At 42.1% G+C, this 21,675-nt stretch overlaps 3 protein-coding genes across 4 annotated transcripts; 2 read left to right on the top strand and 1 right to left on the bottom strand.

Annotated features, from left to right (window-relative positions):
- Nucleotides 1-1,093: 1,093 nt before the first annotated feature.
- Nucleotides 1,094-4,503, top strand: LOC105911242 (CDGSH iron-sulfur domain-containing protein 3, mitochondrial). Its single transcript, XM_012840028.3, has 3 exons — nt 1,094-1,662; nt 2,740-2,850; nt 3,113-4,503. Exons 1-3 carry the CDS (start codon nt 1,582-1,584, stop codon nt 3,302-3,304), a joined length of 384 nt encoding a protein of 127 aa, XP_012695482.2. The 5' UTR covers nt 1,094-1,581; the 3' UTR covers nt 3,305-4,503.
- Nucleotides 3,982-10,049, bottom strand: LOC105911240 (polycomb group RING finger protein 2). Its single transcript, XM_012840024.3, has 10 exons — nt 9,889-10,049; nt 9,204-9,334; nt 8,800-8,896; nt 8,386-8,441; nt 7,941-7,991; nt 7,145-7,253; nt 6,815-6,860; nt 6,518-6,616; nt 5,464-5,544; nt 3,982-5,221 (listed from the first exon to the last, which is right to left on the bottom strand). Exons 2-10 carry the CDS (start codon nt 9,313-9,315, stop codon nt 4,916-4,918), a joined length of 957 nt encoding a protein of 318 aa, XP_012695478.1. The 5' UTR covers nt 9,316-9,334; nt 9,889-10,049; the 3' UTR covers nt 3,982-4,915.
- Nucleotides 10,050-10,436: 387 nt separating this feature from the next.
- Nucleotides 10,437-20,024, top strand: LOC105911245 (phosphatidylinositol 5-phosphate 4-kinase type-2 beta). Of its 2 annotated transcripts, none has more exons than XM_031561841.2 (10): nt 10,437-11,144; nt 13,351-13,448; nt 13,582-13,678; nt 14,019-14,171; nt 14,527-14,673; nt 15,671-15,709; nt 15,969-16,082; nt 16,438-16,723; nt 17,093-17,196; nt 18,261-20,024. In XM_031561841.2, exons 1-10 carry the CDS (start codon nt 11,001-11,003, stop codon nt 18,339-18,341), a joined length of 1,263 nt encoding a protein of 420 aa, XP_031417701.1. In that variant the 5' UTR covers nt 10,437-11,000; the 3' UTR covers nt 18,342-20,024. The 2 variants fall into 2 exon arrangements, with proteins under 2 accessions (XP_031417701.1, XP_012695484.1); XM_012840030.3 differs by having other exon boundaries at nt 10,443-11,144; nt 16,438-16,690.
- The last annotated feature ends 1,651 nt before the right edge of the window (nt 20,025-21,675 follow it).

The following is a 21,675-nucleotide window of genomic DNA, read 5'->3' as shown; positions in this document are numbered from 1 at the left end:
TCCATGTTGATAAGGGCATTAAAATGAAAATAAAATGATGGAAAAAATAAATAAACGAAGGGACATTTAGAATAGATAAAAATTTGCGATTAATCGCGATTCATTTTAAGTTAACTATGACATAAATGCGATTAATCGCGATTAAATATTTTAATCGTTTGACAGCACTACTAAATATACAAGATAAATATACAATACGGTGTGCTAAACATATAACAACCTATACATATAATACTAAATATTATCCCCGAATCAAGCCCACTGCTCCAAAAATAGGCTCCACACTGGAGTTGGAATTACTTCTTTCCAGGCCCTGATAACATATTACTCAACTTAACAGATAACGTATAAAACATTTCACATCTATTTCGGAGTAGTAGCCTACTGTTCTTCCTTGTTGCAGCCTAATGCAGAACTCAGTCAGTTATGAAGTGCCCTGATCAGTGTCAAGTGAAGCCAGTGGTCTGATGCTGCTGATACAAGAGGCAGAGGGCGGAGAGGACGAGCTAGAGATAGAGTAACAGAGAGAGGAGGAGGAGAGGAGAGAGTGCAGGTCCTAGTGGTACAAGAGGGTCCTGGTCCTAGTCCAAGAAGCAGAGTACAGAAGAAAAGATCCAGAGGAAGAGCGACATAGATAGTAGAGAGTGTCTAACGCTGGTGAAATTTGACTACATCCATTTATTATTAAAAAAAATTGAATATATTATATATTATATATATATATATATATATATATATATGAATATGAGTACTTGAATGTTGAAATTACTCAAAATGCCCATCCTTACTAGTAGCAGTGATAAATTAGTTAAAATTAGCTAACCTTTTCTGGCGCTCAGTGCTTACCTGAAAATGAGCCAACTTGGCATCCATCTAAAAATCCTTTTGAGCTCTTGTCATCTTTCAAATGCATCTCCAAAATTCACCTGTGTTTTTGGAGAAAAGCATATATATATATATTTGTGTGAGTGTTGATTTACACACAAAATCTTAAGATACATTGAATACATAGAGGTAGGCGATGCTTACTGTTGATAGTCTTCATTGAAAGATCAGAAGGTAAAATCGAAGTTGACAGACTGGTTCTATCTAGACACATTTTAACCTGCAATTACAAAGAAATTAGATCAATAAAATGGTCCTAATAGTATTTAATTATTATTAGCCTATTTCATTTTTACCGTTTTGGAGGAAAGCATGTTTGCCTCACTTGGTAGAATATATTCTCGGTTTTCATTGGCTACTGGGGAGAATTCGAATGAAGAGCTGTGCCTATCCCCATATAGCCTCTTAGCAGGGGCCAGGACTCGAATACCGGAAGCACTCGCAGCTGCTATGACTTACAGTGTAATGAATGTAAACATTCAATCAGCGGTGTCCTAGAAGGTATTTTATCCTACAAGGGAAGCTTAATTTTGTTGTAAAGGACGGCAACACGCAATACATCCATCGAAGGAATCTACACATTGAATCCGTGTTTTTAAGTGCGGAATAACTGAAATCAAAGGAAGTGCGCTGATTTGACAGTACGGTCATTTGACGGGCATTGCAGATAACCTGACCATACAGTCTACTTAGACAATGAATGTTCTTCTTCAATCAAAATGTGTTCTCACATCAACTTCGATACGGCCCTGGATGGTATGCCTCACTGCAGCAAGAGTAAGTAAGATTACCTAGACAGTTTTGTTTGGATTGGTAAACTTGTTCGACTAACTTGCTACCTTACTACTGTTCGGATAGTAGCCTAATTGTTGTTGGCACTTAGTCGTTGAAGTCATAGACATATATACATGTATATATGTCTTTTTTATTGATTAGCTGAATTGTCTGCCTCCCCCTAAGACTGCATGTATCATCAGTTTTGCGTGCATGGTTATGTGTGGTGGGGAGAGTTACAAAACTCGAACTAGTTGGTTTGATCTTAAACTAGAAACATTACAAACTAAAAGCATGTTCCTTATGGCGCAGACCTCAAATACTCTTTTTAAATGATTACATTAAGAGTTTCTGTGGTAAAACGTGCCCTTCATCCCAGTGAGCCCCTGAGGTACAAATGATTGTTATGACAAGTCACCCAAGACAAATTACTTTGCCTGTTTGGTCACACCCTTAAGCTAATAGCGTGGGCATAGTAAAAGGATGACTAATTCGTTCATAGCCTTTGGTCTTCATTGATAAAATAATCTCACTTGCTTGACCTTTAGACTAATATGAACCTGTATTTGCACTGTGATTGCAAGCAGGCTAATTTTAGTCTATGGCCTGTACACGTGTGTACCCTACTGAATGTTAGACTCCTTTTTGGCTATAGAATACTGTATGAAAAGTGTTTGTTTACTACCCAGTGGTCCCAAACTCTCAAAATGAATTTGATCTCAGCTGTGCCAAGTAATTAATTTGCCTGAAAACATCTCATATACCACTGATACAAAACAAAACAGCCTAAAGTCTATGATATATCATGGTTACTATAGTGTCCTAATGTGAAGGTATTCATAAAATATTATCCAGACCTGAAAAACCTACATACACCACCTAGAATTGTTCTAGAAGTGATTCGTCATGCACTGTCATGTGTCGGGTTTCATACACAGTGAAATCTGATAAGCTAACAGTAGGAAAATGAATACATTCTTAAGTCATTTACAGTGTTTTGAAATTCATTCTATCAAGCTGATTGCCTTCTGTTAACACGTGACCCTTTTTGAAATACATTTGTCACATGTTCACACCCAGCCCTGCAGCCAAAAGTCAAAGCCGGCCGTCGCGTCTAAGCTGCCCTACCGCGTGAAGCTGACGGGGGGCAAACGCCACTCCTGGTGTGCATGTGGCCACAGCAAGAAGCAGGTGAGTCTAATGAAAAACACACATCCACTGCAGTGCTAAAGGTGCTCAATCTTGGTGAAAGATTGTTGATATCTGAACTCAACAGCCAATATTATACACCTCACCCTTTAGTGCTCCTGAAGCAACATTGTTGATTGGCTGGAATCTCTTATAGGTATTGTGTTGTCAACATGGTATGACTGACCGCCTAAGAGCGGCTTTCTTTTCTGGTATCTCCTTTGTACATCACTTCACATGTGTTCTACTTCTCTTTCAATCCCAGCCTTTCTGTGACGGCTCCCACAAGAAACTTGCCCCCGACCTCCCCCCTCTGCGCTTCGTCCCGGAGAAGGACACCACGGCCATGCTCTGTGGCTGCAAGCACACGGCCAACCCGCCCTACTGCGACGGCACCCACTTCAAAGTCATCTTCCGCTCCATCAAAGAGTTCGTCCTGCCACGAAAGTCCTCCTGAAGTAAATGCCATGTAGTTTAGTAAATTAATTTAAAAACATGATGGTGATTGAACAGACATATCATTCTTGTCTTTTATATAATCAATTTACTGCGTATAAATTGCTCCAATTGATAATATTTCAATGGATAGTATAGATGAGTGTATTTATCAGCATTTGCTCAGTGCAGCAAAGGATTCAGGATCATCTGCTTTTGTTTGTGAAAGCACCGTATTCTCTTAGAACACCTAATAGTAGGCCATGTCTCAGTGCCAGTATTAATATTGGGTGCTTTGAATGCATCAGTTTGACATTAAACTGACATCGGAAATCAGCAAAGTACTAGTCATTGGAACTTACTAGGATACTAGAAATTAACTGGGCATTGAAATCCGGTTGGAGTGCTACTCTGGCTGTCTAGATTGCCTACTCCAAAGGCATACCCAGGAGTCAGGTTTCACCCCCTACACCCACCAGGGGCCTCACAGGGTGGCGTAAGAGCTGATCTGTGGTCAGTACAGCCTCTGGATCTCCATAATAAGGATCTGTGTTAAGTACACGAGTATTGGGGAAGTGCATGCAAGTTGTCTGGCTGTCCTAACACTGTGTGAATGTCTCCAGTCAGAGACAGGCAGTGGACCATGACCTACCTCCAAGAACGTGCCCGCATTCCTTCACCAACAAAAACACAAAGAAGCAAAATTCAGGTGTTTTACTGCCTTAAAGAACATACATTGTAACATGCAGTGCTATAAAATAAATACAGAATAATTTTTGTTTGGTACATATAATTGATAGCAATGTACAGTATTACAGTTCAGTCCCCTCATCATGTTGAGGGGATTTTTTTTTTTGTTGTTTGTTTTAAACTTGAATGCTTCACTTTGTCAAGTGCTTTTGGCCATGTTAAAATCTGTGGGCTGTTTGTAACATTATCACTCCGGTTTTAAGTACTGTACAGTGGAGGTTGTTTTTAAATGATGCAATTGTAAAGAGCTTGGAGCTGTCTGTTGACTACAAAAAGTACAATTTCACAAATTCAGCTGCCTTTCATGTGCGAAGCATTACGATTACATTCTAATTGTAGTGCATTTATAGTGTTTAAAAAAAAAAAAAAAAGGCAACAAACCCCAGTGACTGCTCTCGTCACCACGGAGATAGATGGGATAAATAAGAATACATCTTCTCAATGCTCCAAATAAAATAATAACGCATGGCATATTTTGAGTAGATACTCTCTGCAATAGATGTGGGATTGATGGTATTGTAAATTCACATTTATGAACACCTTTCCCTAACTGTGTGCAGTGAAGACAAGACAGGGCACTCAAGTCCCGCAATACATGTGCCCTTTTCAGTCATTTTCACACTCATACCATTTTGATACATAAGATTCATTGTATCATACAGCAATATATACATGTATATACAGTCTGTATACAAAAAGGGATGTGGCCGGTCTATGCAATTACTGTCAATAAAGCAGGCAGTTGTTTCAGTCTTGTTTATGCAAGTTCTCTTTAAAAGCAGTCAGTCTTGAGCCACTTCCCACCGATCTAAGCCCAGGTCTCAGTTCAGATGGGCAAAGGGTTCGGTCAATTTGAGGTGTCTGGTAATTACACATCCGGTGGTTACACATCTCCGGCTGGTCCATGGCTGCAGTTCTTCTGGTTGTTGTTGTTGTTCCTGGCTGTGTTGGCTAGGGGGCGCACCTGAGCGCTGTTGTGAGCAGGACTGGGGTTTGACTGGGCCGGGGTCGGAAGGGACGACTGCCCCGGGGGAGTGGCTGGTGGACTGAGAGGCTTGTCACTCAGCGAGTCGCTCTCGGAGACGCCGTCGGAGTGGGCGAGAGGGAGAGGGGACAGGACGGAGGAGCTGGAGGGACGGTGGCGCTTGCAGGTGGGCTGGACGCGGTACTGCAGAGGGAGGGGACCATTCTGTGGGGGGGAGGGGCGGTTAGTTTGAGAAAAACAACACAAAATAACTATAAAAAAAAAATATATAATTCACAGCAACGGTCTCAACACTGACCATAAACCTGAATCAGAGGGCAACTTGGACTAGGACCATTTAGATAATGGCATCTACAAATGAACACACTTCGTGCATGCTGACAGGATGTTTATTACACCTCTGCATGATTTTGCAGTAATTATTCAGAGGTTGAGCGATGTCTTACTTGTCTCCACGTGTAGATGTAGGCAATGTCCATCAGTGTGTAATAGTCTTTTAGGAGCTCATCTTCATACAAAACTTCAATCTAATAGAGCAGGAGAGGAGAAATGCATCAGTGTCAGGCCAGAACAGCACAAACACTGGCCTGCTACAGACCGTTATGACTTAGCTTATTTCAGTCTGCCCTGGGAAACAAATTCTCATTCATCATTCAAACGGCTGCAACGGTGAAAATTATAATAGAAACCAGCAGCAATATAACCCACACGATGACTCGCTTCAGTTAGAGACGCCACTTAATTAATGCTAATTTTCTTAATTGCTTTTCAATTACACATAAACAAGAAGTCAAGCAATCCTATTTAGAAGAGATGCTATCAACATTGACTGGATCATTAAGCTTCGACATGGATGAATACCATTCATTAAGCACAGGCTGTTAAAAGCTTTTCAGGGCCCCTCTCTTCACGTGAAGTCTCTTCACCATTCAATATTTTAAACAAGACACTTAATAATAGGTCACACAATGATGGTTTGCAACACTACAGTTCTACCTGCATGTATAATTTCTTTCCTCTACTTCAGTGTTCATGACAGAGCAATTCATTAAACCATAGATTAGAAAACACAGTGAGGTGCTTCATATGAGCTTTTCACCTGTTCTTATACAGATGTTGTTAAAAGTCTTTGAATCAGGTACAAAGCGCACAGACAAACTATGTACTTTAAACTGGATTGTTACCATCTACTACAACAACACAAACTCATCTTTCCTCATTTCTCCTAAGAGTTGCTTAAAGGCCTAACATTCCAAACTGCAGACAATCCTTAGCATTGACACAGCATGGCATAACAGGCATGGACCACCTCACAATCAAGCCCTTGCCTGTTATGATGGGGTGACCCAAGACATTGTTGTAATTGACAACGAATTAAAAACTAGCCATAACGGCAGAGTTAGTGCAACCCCGTAACCCTGTATAGACCTGGACATGATATGAAGAGGTGGTATGGATGTAGGGGGGTGGAGCTGATAAGATTAGTAGCTCATAGGTTACCCTGTAAGTGCTGGGAATATCCATTTTGCTTCTCAGGAACTTGACTAAATGGGTGACTGTCATGGCTGCTGGGCAACGCAGGAAACGTTTGCTGTTGGTCTAAGAGGAAAGGGAAGAGACTAAATGTCAGACCAATCTAAACCATCTATGACAGATTGATGTCTAGTTTCATATTTCAACAAGCATGCTGAATAATGGATACAGTGCGTTTTTGCTTCGTGTTCAGATAAACTGCTAAATCGTAGTTTCTGCAAATTCATTGGAATATGGATTGTGTAGAAGAAATAATATTCTTACCAGTTCTCCATCTGAGTCTTTTGTATCTGATGTTTTGAGGTCATTGCTAAAAATGAATGAAAAGACAAATGAACGAATAAACCACGGGAATCTTCATTTACACATTTAAATACATTTAACACAGCTAAAATATCTGATTAAAAGTGATGATCTCAAACACACTTGGAATTTGCTCTACAACCAAACACAAATGTTTACAACCCAAAATCTGAGTTTTCGTGTTGTCTTCATCTCTGAAGCTATCTGATCTTCATGGAACTGTACAGACCACAAGCAGTGTAGCAGTGATTAGCTGGCTAGCCATTTAGCTCATTCCAACACTTTTCATACCCGCTTTTCCCATGGAACTGTATGGAGAGGCTGATGATCTCATCCTCTGCGATGATGCTCCTCTCCTGTTCCCTAACTCCCCCACGCTCCCCATTCAGGGTGTCTAATCCTGGGACACACACACACACACACACACAGAGATACACACACACACACACACACACACACACACAAAACACATGGAAAAGCTTGAATGACAGCCATGGCTTAAGATGAAAGGACCTTCAACAAGTTAACAAGTTCACATTCCTGTTTGCCAGCACTGGTTTTGAAACATAAATAATGCAGGAACAATCAAGATCTGTCAGGCTCCATTGTGCCTTGCGAGTGAACACATGTTTCCTTCATGAAGAATGTCTCAGAAGACGTATGTTTCTTTTTAACATATCCATACTCTGAAATCTATTCTGACACAGCGTAGTCTCGTGGGGCTAGATCTGACTATGGAACTTTGGTCATGAGTATACAAGGTTTGAAGCCACTCGTTCACAGTGTGGTACTGAATGTTGTTGAAAATTGATGGGAAAAGGGCCCACTCATATCTTCACAATAGCACTAGTCACCATCACTGTTCAAATCGGCACTGCAATGTGATTTAAAACCTTGATAATCAGGTCAATGCCTATGAAGACAAAGTTTAAACTCATTCGACCCACGAATCGCTCCCACTCCAACTTCCCACAAATTCCTACATGTGTATGTCTATATTGTAAAATCGGTCAGGCTTCAACCGACTCGATATAGGATGACACTGAACTTTTCACCAGAATATGATAAGAGCGGGGTGTGTGCTAACCATTTGCAGCTGGGTGTCCTGCATAGAAGTCTCGCCTTCTTTTCATCTCATCTGCGGTGAAGACAGAGAGAGAGAGAGAGAGAGAGAGAGAGAGAGAAATTGGAGATGTGTAAGAGACAGGTTTACGCACGTGCGTCTGATGATGAATGGCCACTCGTCTCTCTTTTCTTAAACACATCTACATGAAAGGTAAGCTTTGTAGGAAAAACCAAATGCAATTGCCTATCTGTAAACACAAGACTGGCACATGAAATGTAAATAAGCTCATTTCCTATCTGTAATCATTTGAGAAACATCCGTTTCAGTGAGTTCTCCAACATCGGCACCTATTTTAAACACCTTGACAAGAACGCAGTCCCCACAGGTGAGCATATATACATACACATGTGTAGGATGTATCGACAAGATAATGGGGCTCAAAAAGAAACAAACTTAAAAGCCTCACCTTTAAATAGTCCTGGAACAAGCTTGTAGACGATGTCCTGGAGGGCTTGATCTGGCCTGCAGAACGCCATACATATCCACACATGTTAAAAATATGTAGGTTACCAAGACTATACTGACACAATATGGTTTAAGTGTACAGCAAACGCAGGGAAAGATGAACTGAGCATGACACCAATTAACCAATTTAGCCTGCCTGTTCATAATTCCCCTGAGAGAATGACAGAAAGATTTCTTTGTTCTACACAGTTCAGCATTGAGTGCAACCGAAATGTTATGACGTGGTCCATAGGTTCACACCACAGAAACGTACACTAATTACAAAGCATTCATATGAATATCAACGTAGACAGGTATCTGTTACGCCCACATGCAATACACAAGTCCAAAGGAAGATCCTGGTATTATCACCAACCTTATGCTGAGCTGTGTGGGTGTTTTCTGTCCTTGCCCTTCGCACTGTGGACAGTAGTTGTTCCTCTCCAGGAAAGAAACAATACAACTCTTGCAGTCTGCACAAAGAGCATAACTTGAGTCCGTATTGCACCGTATTGCTACTAAACGCTGTTCACAATCAAGCCCTTACACTGGAGCACTTAAAATATAACCACGAGTCTCCATCCGTTTGGTGACATTTAGCTATGAAGCGTTATGCATAGCCTACACTGACCTCACGGGAGAAACGAGTGTATTAACACTGAATATAATCTGAAAAACACCAGTGAGCTAGAGATCTGTGTTGGTACAAATGTAAACACTGAACATCATAACAATGTAGCCGATCAAGATAGTGTGTCAGTGTGGGTCAAACAGACTTACAGGAGTGCAGGCATTCTACAATGGTGGTAGCATCGATGAAATATCCCACACAGAGTGGACATATGAGGTTTGGATTTAAATCCGTAATTTTGATTCTTTTGGTTTTATGCATGTTATCCTGCCGGTAGAATCTGGAATGGGTGAAAAAAGGTGTCATATTAGAAGGAACATACAATGGACATCAGGATAACACACAGACAATGTAGCCATACAGTCTAGATAATGTACCCACAACCACGAGCGCTCCTTTATATTACATGTTGGAGTTTAAAAAATGTACGAAAAAATTAACATGTTTTGTTTTGCCATTAAGACTGACAAAAACTATATATGTCATTTAACCATCAATGCAGGAGGCTAAGCTGACGCGTTAGCTAGGTAGCTAACCAACCTACGGAGAGAGGACAACCGTTCTTCGTTATAATTTCACTAAAATAAAATATTGCGAAATCAGGTTTGCGTTAGTACTGTCACGACACAACAGATATATGAAACAAAAGAGAGATGTGATGGAATAACTGAATCCAACGCGGCCATCTTAAACTTCACTAGCTGGCTAGTCGTATTGGTTCCTAAAAGAGAGAAAGTAGCTGGACCCTATGAGCAAGCCCACGGATTTTGTATTTGTGCAGGATTATGTCTGACCCGCAACGAATAACGAAAACGCCTAACCACAACCTCCTACCTGCTTTGGCATGAAAAATGCACTTTCTTGAGACAAATGAGCCTGAAGCATGGGGCTATCCTTTGTGATTATTTCTGCAGCGGCGCCAGAATACACTGTTCTTTCTTACGCTCATCTACAAGACGACCTGCCCAGTCTAGTCACGTGGTATTGTTTCCATCGTCACGACATCCCCTTTACCATGTCCATAGACGTATGTAAATAATAAAGATGGAGACAGTTTACCTTTTAGAAATGGGATTGAATATGTATCACTATAAAATTGGATTTGTGGCAAACTCGAAAACGTCAAAGTGCATAATTATTTTAAACAAAAGTAGGCCCTTCGCCACCTATTCTAAACAAATGCTGCAAATACTGGTTGAAAGTTTTCAATTCCTCGTCTCGGATTATACAGTCAAATGGAAAAAAAAATAGCAGATTTAATTTTGATTACTTTCCCTGGTCACCTAAACCCAAAATGTGACCCCACCCTCCTTGGTAGGTGATTGATTTGGCGCATCTGAAGCCGGGTGTGAATAATGCACGCAACGAGCAACAGACACGGCAGTTCTACTGTCCACCAGTTGTAGGTGCGCTTCAGCGCAGAATGTACCGTAGACGCCATCTTGGGGAGATCCCGGAGCTGGTGACAACTATATGAAGCTCATCAAAATGAGATTATTAAACTTATAATAAAACATTTTCTTTTTTGTTTTGTTTGGGACTGCACCGGAGAATAGGTGTTTTGTTCTACGGTGGCTTATTTGCGTGCGAAGACTCAACCGTGGCTGAAGTCAAGCCTGCCTGTAACGTTGGTTAGATGGCCGGCTAGCTAGCTACGCTAGCTATCTATGCCAGCTGGTCTGTGCGCCGCTCCGGACTGATCCGTGGCCTGCAGCAGAGAAAGGGTGGTGACGGCGCAAAATGCAATCCCGTTTATTTTCTTCAGAAACCCTCTATTTCTCCAGGAAATTGCTGTTGGGACAACTTGCATATCCGAAAATGCACTTATAGATAGCCAAGTACCTGTCATCTTCAATTTTGCTGTCCATTTCGTGTACCTACAGATTAGCTGGCTAGCCTGCTAGCTTCCGTGCTGTCTGCGTTGCCTAATATTCACTTGAAGAGACATGTCATCCAATTGTACAAGCACAGGGCCGGTGAGCGCCAGCAAAACGAAGACGAAAAAGAAACATTTTATTGGACAGAAAGTAAAACTGTTTCGTGCAAGCGAGCCTATTCTCAGCGTTCTAATGTGGGGTGTCAACCATACGGTAAATAACGACAGCTAACTTGCATCTTTCATTCCTACATTCATTCTTGCTAACGTTTGCTAGTCAGGGACTAGACAGCTAGATACTAGTTGGCAGCTAACTGTAAGCTAATGTTACTGATGAATATATTGTGTTGAAATTGCAAACATTAGCCGTAATATGGATATTTTAACAGCATATATGAAACGTAATTCTGTTATTACATTATATAGCTACTGTGTTGAGAAACTTTTGAGGTTCGATATGTGTGCTTACACTAGCTCACGTTGAAGTCAGTGTCTTTGAACTGAGCCATCACTTCTGAACTAATAGCACACACAAGTTACATGTCAGTGCTTCGAAACAGCCGAATAAGAGCTCGAATAAGAAGCTAGCGGCTTAGGTGTCAGCCTGGACGGATATATAAATACTCTTGGTTGTCAAGGGCATTGGAAATGTCTTGCAAGCGCAACTTGCACGACTTAACGCCTGGCATTTCATTGCTACGGTCTCCGGATACATCAGAAGTAGTGGTGTGTCTCATGCGTCCTGGGTTGTGTTGGAAGGGGTGTGACTCGATTTGTTTATTGTCTACTGTTGATAATGCTCTGCACTGATTTGAGCGCTGTTTTCGGCTGTTTGCAATACGTTATTCTACGTAATTAATTCATTAAATTATAGTAAATTCGAGCGTATGTAAAACTACACCAGCAACATTAGGTGTGCAAGATGTGTATTTATTTAGTGATTGCAGACTGCTCGTTATACGGGACCGCATAGAAAGCGCTCGGTGTAGCGGTGGGAGCCTAGACTAAACATTTAGTACCCCATGCACGACTCAAGCAGTGTACTCCCTCCTGGTCTAACTCTGATAATAGTTGCACAACCGGGTTGGCCAGGCACTACAACCAGCGCCTGGAATGCTAAACTACTTTTGAATACACAATGCTCTGATTGGCACTTAACAAACCTTGCTGTCAAAATGTTAGATGGTTCTGCAGGCAAAAGTCAATGAGTCATATGAGAGAGACACCAACACCCTGTCATGTCTACAATTAGGCAGTTTTACTGTTTTACTGACTAGATAGGATTAATAACTGACAGGACCTGAGGGCATCACCATTCACCTAATAATGAGACCGCTCACTTTAGAAGTGTTTTTTTGCCCCTGAGTGTCTCGCTAATTATCTGTCAGGAAACCCATAAAATGAATGAGCTGGTTCCATCTCTTTAAATGCTATGTCATTAACAAAATATATTAAAATCACATAAGCATTCTTCTTCCTCTTGTTCCAGGAATTGGATAGGACTATATTAAAATGATCAGACATCTTCTTTCCAATGTCCCCCTAGAAGCAAAATGGACAGAATTAGAAGTAGGCCAATTATTTAGAAAGCATTGCCTATGAATAGCCTATTTCCTTGATAACATCCACAACATGATGCTACAACAAGGAAGAGTTGTGCTAAAATCCTGAACAGACTCTTGTTCTGACCTGCTTCATAAATCGAATGGAGCCAGATGAAGGGGCGCCTCAGCACTTCTCCATTTGAGTTGCGTAGATCAGACAGCCTGCTCAGCTGGAGCCTAAATAATGGCTTCAATAATTATTGTTGCCACTGTCTGCCACTCTGCCTCAGCTCAGGCATTTAAAATCAAACAGGAAAAGCTGAGCCCGGTGCTGTCACGCTGTCGTTGATCACCCTCTAAATAACTTTGTCAAAAAAAGGCATCTTGAAGCTTGCAAAGGGTAGGAAGCATTTGTATTTGAAGATTTTATTTTTTCCGTGTGGGTTTCTATACTGTCTCAAACTCATCAGTGGGGAGGGATATGTTGTGCCAGTTGTGTGAGGTGTGGTACTAGAGTCAAGCTTGGGCCGGTGTTACTAACATCTCTGTTTGAAGTGGATCTTTTTGTAGCTATGCTTTCCTCTAAGCTGGAGCTGATACACAGGTCATACATTGGGTCTTTCTCATGTTTATTTATTCTTCCCTCAATCTCTGCCCACTCTCCTAGCAAACACAGTTCGAGTTTTTATCGCAAATGTAATGACTGGTTAGGAAAATAACGGCTTCTAAAAATGGACCTGGCTTCATTGTAGTCAGGTTCACACTGAGCACAATGTGCCTAGATGCAGTCAACCATTGAAAGTTTGTGTGTGTGTGTGTCTGTATTATCCACTGAATCAATTCACCCATTTCTCCATCTCTGCGCCTGTGTTGCAGATCAACGAGCTGAGTAACGTGCCTGTCCCAGTCATGCTAATGCCTGACGATTTTAAAGCCTACAGTAAGATCAAAGTGGACAACCATCTATTTAACAAGTATGTCGTACGACACCAGTCACTCACATGTACACTTATGTAAACATGTCCTCTGGACCATAAGAACCCCGTCTAAAGAAACGGCATGGATCTTAACATCTCTGTATCTTCGCCACATTTCCTTCTCCTGCAGGGAAAACCTGCCTAGCCGCTTCAAGTTCAAGGAATACTGCCCCATGGTGTTCCGTAACCTGAGGGAACGCTTCGGCATCGATGACCAAGACTACCAGGTGAGATGAGATGATGTGTCTGATCTTTTTGTGAGACGCATTGGGTATGATCTCGAGGGCCTTTCAGGAATAGTAATCAAGCCACCATTCACTCTACTGGATCTTGGCCAGGCTTCTTTTTTTTACCAGTGATTTATTACCTCAACAAAGTAGAGTGCAGCAGTGATTAAGCTCCTCACCTCTGGCTCTGCCTCATTTTACATCAGTTATTCATCTTGTCATCCATCCATCCATCCTCTCACTTCTTCATCTTCCCTCTCCTGTCCTTCCTTCTTCCTTCCTTTTTCTCCCTCGACTGCCGCCTGCCTCTAATTTCCCTCTCTGTCTCTGTTTGGTGCAGAACTCGTTGACGAGGAGTGCTCCCCTCAACAGCGACTCACAGGGCCGCTTCGGAAACCGCTTCCTGTCCACGTACGACCGCCACTTTGTCATCAAGACTGTCTCCAGCGAGGACATTGCCGAGATGCACAACATACTTAAGAAGTACCACCAGGTGAGAGACAATCGATGACTGCCTCTGCTTAGTAGCCCATCAATTGCTCTTATAGGAGAGACTCTAGGAAGAGAAAAACGATGCTCATTACTGCAAATGGAAGATATATTTACAATAGGCATTTATAATAACGTTTATATAATCAATATCTAAATAATTCAGGCACCTCCCTTCAAACACGTTATTCAGATGGGTTGTGTGCATTCAGCATTTCTTTCTGAGCCGTGTATGCGACAATATAATTATAATTATATCTAATTATATTTAAATTATGAATATGTCAATAATTCAGGCAACATGCGTGTCAATATGTGTGGTTTCCTCACTGGTTCTCGTCTCTTCTGGATGCTCACAGTTTATCGTGGAGTGCCACGGCAGCACGCTGCTCCCACAGTTCTTAGGGATGTACCGGCTAACGGTCGACGGCGTCGAGACGTACATGGTGGTGACACGCAACGTCTTTAGCCACCGGCTCACCGTGCATCGCAAATACGACCTGAAGGTACGTCGAAAGCCCAGCCGCCGACAACACCACATGGGGCCGACACGGGCCAATACACTTCACAATTACGTGTGTACCTACACTTAATGCCTCAGAATTGGTGTCACACAAATGTAGCGTTTCATCCATATGTGTAGTGAAGTAGTCATCTACTACATGTTATTTGATTTCTTCGATTTTCTACCGATGATAACTAGTCTGCCAGTGCTAAAACTAATCATCGTTGCTACTCTCAAGCATTCAGTCTCTCTAACCTCAGCCCCTCAGCCTTTGAAAGTACTGTTGTGTTTCATGGCTGACACCTAAGGCGAGTTTGTGTTAGTGTCCCTTCACACGGGTAGCAAGATGGGACAGTGTGGTCTCAGAGAGGATGACATTCTCAGCCTTAGATGCTCACTGTCAGCCAATCAGATGAGGGAAGAGGCTCTGGGTGGCGGGTGCACTCGGCACTCATTCAGGGTTTCGCCACGTGGTGGAGTCGAGTGATCGACTCCACCAAGACCCATTTTATGTCTAAGCAGTAATGAGTTTGTGTGACCCTAGAGGCTAGCATCTTTCTCTAATAATTTTTTTTTTTTTGGGGGGGGGGGGGGTTAAACAATACATCATATTGCTGTCAAATGCTTCAGAGAGTACATTGTTTGCGTTGGCGTTGGCTTGTGATTTTATTCACCTCAAATCCTTTCTACGAGAGAACATTTCATTACCTTCACTGAAGATCAAGCAGTACTTGTAGTTTTGTCCGCAGCCCTCTCCAGACAGTCCACAGCTTGGGCTAGTTGTGTCAAATGAGTAAGAGACATTCAGGAGTTCATTTATAGACAGTGGGGTAGTTGGAGATCATTTAATGGTTACCACTGACTTTGTAGGACGAGATGCTCTTGTAGGTGTTGGTGTTGCGATGCATGCATTTTGCTATCCTGATACTTTGTCGCTATATTATTAGAGATACGTGCCTGTCCGCTGAATTGTGTCCTCAACCCCTCGTATGTTTTAGGGGTCTACAGTGTCCAGGGAAGCCAGCGACAAGGAAAAAGTAAGCTTTTACTCCAGCAACCCTACATACCAGAACATGCACAACAACTGTCAGGCAAAATTGGTCAAACTGAAAATCCTATCGATGAGTTGTATAAGCAGAAAACAGCACTAAAAACACTGATTGTGTCTCACCTTTCACGTGAAGACTAATAATTATCTTACTATATCTTTACCTAAAAATTTGAGATATGATACTTAAATAGACATAAAGTATCTGAATTGATTTCACTGAATTCATTGAACTGATTTCTTCTCAGGCAAAGGACCTTCCAACTTTCAAAGACAACGACTTTCTGAACGAAGGCCAGAAGCTCCAGATTGGAGATGACAACAAGAAGTTATTCCTAGACAAGTTAAAACGTGACGTAGAGGTAGCTCCAAGCACTAGTCAGCCCTCATACTCATATTCCTCCTCCATCTCTCTCTGCATCTTTGACTCTGTTTTTCTCTCTTTCATGTTTAAAAAACAAGCATATTCATACACCTCTGCACCCTTCTCCTCCTCCTCCTCTTCTTCCTCCTACTCCTTGTTCTTCTGTGTACTGACTTATTTTCTCCCTTTCATTTAAGTCAAGCATATTCATACCCTCTACATCTTTGTGTTCTTCTCACTGTGTATCCTGACCCACTACTCTTCTCTCTCTCTCTCTCTCTCTCTCTCTCTCTCTCTCTCTCTCTCTCTCTCTCTCTCTCTCTCTCTCTCTCTCTCTCTCTCTCTCTTCCTAGTTCCTAGCCACGTTGAAGATCATGGACTACAGCCTGCTGGTGGGCATCCATGATGTGGACCGGGCCGAGCAGGAGGAGATGGACGTGGAGGGCACTGGTGACGACGATGACTACGATGCCGACGGCGGGCCCATGACCGGCTCGTTCGGCACCCCGCCCGACAGCCCCGGCAACCTGCTCAACTTTGCCGGCTTCTTCGGGCCCGGCGAGTTCGACCCGTCAGTGGACGTGTACGCCATCAGGAGTCACGATGGTGAGCAGAGAATAGGGGACAGGCGGGCTGCAGGCAGGTGTTCACAGGGGCATAAACTCACTCACACACTCACACACTCACTCACACACTCACTCACACACTCACACACTCACACACTCACACACTCACTCACTCACTCACTCACTCACACACTCTCTCTCTCTCTCTCTCTCTCTCTCTCTCTCTCTCTCTCTCTTTCTCTCTCTCTTGTTTGCTTTCTGGACATATTTTTGTTTAGGTTGGTCTGTACTGTAAATATAAAATATAAAGATTACACCTGTCCAAAATATGTGGCATTTATGCTTTTGGGGTTGATTTGGAATGACTGACATGGAGTGGCTTTTTTTGGTATAGCACCTGTCCAAAAGTACATACTTCGGTTTCTCCTCTCTCTCGTGCCAGGTGTCGTGAAGAAAGAAGTGTACTTCATGGCCATCATTGACATCCTCACCCACTATGATGCGAAGAAGAAAGCTGCACATGCTGCCAAAACTGTGAAACATGGGGTGAGTTGCACCGCACCGTGCCGCATTCATAACCCAGAGAGATTTCCGTGGGCAACTGCAGTAGATTAACCAACACAGAGAGTGAAAAAGGAGTCCACGGTTGCCCTTAAGGGAGTCCAGAAGTGGCCCTTTAGGGGAGTCCAGCACTGGCCCGTTCATTAGTTCATTAGTGAATGTCAATTGCAAACTAATACAATAACTGCTGACAGTAGCACAGATTGCCAACAAATCTCTCCCCATTACTTTACAAAGCCAGTTTGAAGGGGCTTTGCTGAGATAGTCATAGCCACCGCACGCATACTTGGACTCTTGGCAGGTTAGCAAGGGAAAAGTTACCCATGACTGAGAAAGAACATGAATAGCAAAGAGCCATAAAAACACTGTGAAATACCAGTTGATAGCCTGATTACTCATTCAAGTTTTATGTGATTACGTTCACATGATTTGCTTGCAAAGTGAAGGTCTACACCCAATCAAAAAGGACCTGGAGGAAGAACATATTCATAGAGCAGTCTAGAATGGACAGATTGATGGCCAACAATGCGTTGATACATGTCAAAGATGTATGAAGAAGTAATTCAACAGATTGGGCCTACAATGAGTCATTTTGTTTGGAAATCGATTCAATTTGATGAAATTAGATTAAAGATGCGATGCTTATCCAGTATCTCCTTCAGGAGCATGGAAGGGATGGCTGTAATTCGATTGGCTGTTGAGCTCAAATGTCAACAACATCTAAGCACTAATCAGACTATTGAATGGCTTGATAATGCCCATAATATTAGGCGCCTGTGGGATAGGGCTGGCCCAACAAAGTAGGAAGTTATGAATATGGTAGCGTGGTGCTTGTGACCAATCTATAGTGTTTTGGAGTCTACAGTTCCTGTCTATAGTGTTTCTATATATGTGTTAAGAGTGAAGGCATACAGTCCATCTGTTCTGTGCTCTCTGGAGAGCTCTCAAACCTGACACTGGCATTAGTGGCACCGTGATTCACCAGCTACCCTCACCTGACCTCTCCTGTCGTGCCACACCACTGAGCTGTAAATCTCCGTCTCCCGCAGGCTGGCGCTGAGATCTCCACCGTGAACCCGGAACAGTACTCCAAACGGTTCTACGAGTTCATGTCCAACATCCTCTCCTAAGACGTCCTTCCTTCCCTCCAACACTACACCCACCCACCCACAGACCTGCAGTTGACTTACTTACAGTACTTTTGTAGACCTCCACTCTCTCTCTCTCACTCTCTCTCTCTATCCCTCTCTCTCTATCCCTCTCTCTTCTCCCCTTCTCTGTGTCTTTCTCTCTCTATCCCTCTCTCTTCTCCCTTTCTCTGTGTCTTTCTCTCTCTCTCTCTCTCTCTGTATCTCTGCTCTGTGTTTATACATCTCTGCGTCTTTCTCTCGCATCTCGCCCCCGAACCCCGTTCATTTCGGTCTCCTAGAGGCATATAGCACATAGACACAGGAGCAAGGCTGTTACCGCCACAACCCCCACCCCTTCTTGAAAACACCACAAGGGAAAACCGGTGAGGGTTAGTTGACCGCTGGACTGACTCTTAATAGCAAAGCTTCAACTCCACCCCACCTCACCGCAAAAAAGCCGAGACTGTCGTACTTTCACCCAGCGACTCTGCAACCTCTTTGTCAGGTACAAGGGATGGATGGGAAACTGTGCAGAATGACATTTGAAGAAAAGAAAAGAAAAAACAAGAAAAAAAAAAAAACAAGTGACTCCATTGCCCCTGCCCTATCTCCCACACAACATGCCCTCCTCCTCTCTTTCCTTGTCTCCAGACATGTTTTACTTTTGACGCCAGCACCTTCTCACTAATGCCTTGAAAGTGTGTCTCGGCTTCAAGAATCCTGTTATTATCAGCGACCCTTCTTTCTTTCTTTTTTGGTGTCTGTCCATGCGCTCATTTATATTTTATTTTTGTTTTGGATGTTTTTTTTTGTTTTCTTAAATAAAATACCCCAACACTCTTAAAATAGCACTCTGAGGACAAAAAAAGGAAGATGCAGCACACGAGAAGAGACAGGTCAAATCTTGTGACCGTTTGCCGCAAAAAACATACTTGCAGTGGAACAACAGTGGTATACACCCCTACTCGAGCCTCGAGTTCAAATGGAGGAAAACCCAAAGGTGAACTTGAAAATGTGCAAGGGAAAAATCATTGAATTGCAGTGGCAAAAATGCATGTCTGTCAAACAGAGCCGACATCTCATGTCTCCGTCATCACCAACACCAAAACCACTAATCTCATTTAATGGACGTAAGTGTTTGAATGTTATGTTGCCATATTTGTTTGAAGTCAATTGTGTTTGTCAACTTGATGGAGGTCGGTTAACAAAAATGGATTAAGAAACTACATCAGAAAAAAAAAGGAATTCGAAAAGCAAATATACCAGTTTTATTACCATGAGAATCATTTTTATATCTTGTTTACATTAATGTAGCATTTTTGTGTTTGTATACAGTATTGTTTTGTTACCAACATACGTTAGAAAAGGAAGTTACTTGAAAACTGATCCAGTGCATATTAAAGGGAGTTTTATTCTTTTTTTTTCTTTTTTTTTTTCACGTTTGTTTTATAAAGAGTTGGTTTTACTGAAATTGTTGGTAACTAGACAAATGATGTTGTGATATGTTGCCTAAAGAGGAAAAAAAAACTGTCAGTGTGAAGCTCGAGGAAAGGGTGTGTCAGAAATTGAAGTTGTCTTAAAAACTCCTAACTAATGATTAATATGCCAGCACTAGAAATGGACTCACCATCAACTCTCCAAACCCACACAAGAGATCTCAGTAAATGGTGAATTCTGAGCAAACTTTGTTGGGTCTTGTCTTGTTATCAGTTTATCAGTGTCCACTCATGTTGCGAAGGGGTAAGTTGGATCTATGCACTCCATGCAAACTAGTCGGCCTCTCACAATCATGGACGGGCTGTTATGTTTACACGTACAAGCCACCTGTCGCTTGACTTATCTCTGCCTTCTGTTCCACTCCTCTCACGTTGATACTTCTGATATGTACTATAGGACCTCGAGATACAGAGTTAGTTTTGCTATAGCAAAATGTTAATAACTTCTCATGAGTATTCAGTGGACATCCTTTCCTGCATGGCAGATATTCATCAGAAATGAAGGTATAGTAGACCCCCCCCCCCCCACACACACACACCCCAGATGTTTTCTCTACTTAAGACTACACATCACTGCTTGTTTGGGGCACTGCATCATGTTCTTTTCATTTGAAGGCATTTCAGGTACAGCTGATTTTTAATGATTGTAATCTTTTTGTACAGATCTCTGGATCCAGGCCTTTTACAAGTAGCCATTCCCAGGTTAAACATGAATAAACTAGGTACGCATAGCTGCTTGCACAGACACCTCATTAGCAGTGGAAAGTTATCCTCTGCCAGAGTTGGAGCATTGATCTTGCATGCAAATATCCTGCAAGGGAGCACCAAATCATCACCTCCTAATCAATGTGTACTGTGGTTTCATGCTGCAGTAAGCACAGAAGTTGAATTGAGGACAAAACCCGACCCAAAAGGCTGAGATTACAAAGCCTGCTCATATTTGCACTAGGTTACCGCCAGGATTGTAGAGTAACGGAATACATGGAACGGCGTTATGCAATTAGGATACAAAAAAAAGGGTAACTGTATTCCGGTACAGTTACAAAAAAAAAAAAAAAGACGTAATTAGATTACAGATACTTTTAGCAAAAATTGGGATTATTAACAGGATTACAAATAGATTTTAAAATGCAGAACATTATACTATCATCCACATGCGCACTTTACAACACGTCACGAGAAGACAACAGAGAAAACCTAATGGTTCCCCGCGATGAAAATACTGTCGTTGTCCAAGGACTCTACGTCAAATTTCATGAAGCATTTACAGGCAAGACCAACACTTCTAACGTCTATACAGACATCCCGTTAGCTCAGATTAAAGTTGGTTAGCTAACCTGTTAGTATTACTTGCCTACAATCGTAATGAAAAAGGTGGACTGTGATAACTGGAATGATCGTGATTAAATAAAACACAAATCCTGACCGAAATATTTTCGTTGCAGTTTAATTGAAGTTTCAGCGTGATCTTTGACCGTTCAGAAAGTGGACACCTGATTCATTACAAATACTGTGGATGTTCTAAATCTGTGCTGATTTAATTTTTTATAAGCCTATGTTTTGTAAACTGTGGTGTTGTGCACTTTCAATGTAGGTCTGTAGGCTGAATTTGCATAATGACAAGCAGATTTGTCTTTAAAAAACACTGAGCAGAGGGCAGGTTTAATTCTTAAAACTTGGTTTCCTCATTTTCTTTTCTAAGGTTACTTTGTGCTGTTGATTTACAGAATACGCTAAAATGAAAGCCGTTTTATGATGATGCGAGGTCAGACACGGAGAGAAGGGTTTAAGTAAAGCGGTGACAGGTGTGCGTGATTAGTACTCCGGTGATGCGGAGG

Source organism: Clupea harengus, chromosome 24 (genome assembly GCF_900700415.2).
Source record: "Clupea harengus chromosome 24, Ch_v2.0.2, whole genome shotgun sequence".
Classification (NCBI taxonomy): domain Eukaryota; kingdom Metazoa; phylum Chordata; class Actinopteri; order Clupeiformes; family Clupeidae; genus Clupea; species Clupea harengus.
Note: the sequence above shows the minus strand (reverse complement) of the source record. Positions and strands in the feature narration are given on the sequence as shown.

Coding starts and splice junctions, on each gene's coding strand:
- LOC105911242 (XM_012840028.3), top strand. CDS start 1,582: ATGAATGTTCTTCTTCAATCAAAATGTGTTCTCACATCAACTTCGATA. Junction 1,663..2,739: donor TATGCCTCACTGCAGCAAGA/GTAAGTAAGATT, acceptor GTTCACACCCAG/CCCTGCAGCCAAAAGTCAAA. Junction 2,851..3,112: donor GTGGCCACAGCAAGAAGCAG/GTGAGTCTAATG, acceptor TTTCAATCCCAG/CCTTTCTGTGACGGCTCCCA.
- LOC105911245 (XM_031561841.2), top strand. CDS start 11,001: ATGTCATCCAATTGTACAAGCACAGGGCCGGTGAGCGCCAGCAAAACG. Junction 16,724..17,092: donor AGGGGACAGGCGGGCTGCAG/GCAGGTGTTCAC, acceptor CTCTCGTGCCAG/GTGTCGTGAAGAAAGAAGTG. Junction 17,197..18,260: donor CCAAAACTGTGAAACATGGG/GTGAGTTGCACC, acceptor CGTCTCCCGCAG/GCTGGCGCTGAGATCTCCAC.
- LOC105911240 (XM_012840024.3), bottom strand. CDS start 9,315: ATGCATAAAACCAAAAGAATCAAAATTACGGATTTAAATCCAAACCTC. Junction 7,992..8,385: donor TGTTCCAGGACTATTTAAAG/GTGAGGCTTTTA, acceptor TCTTCACCGCAG/ATGAGATGAAAAGAAGGCGA. Junction 5,545..6,517: donor ATATTCCCAGCACTTACAGG/GTAACCTATGAG, acceptor CTGCTCTATTAG/ATTGAAGTTTTGTATGAAGA.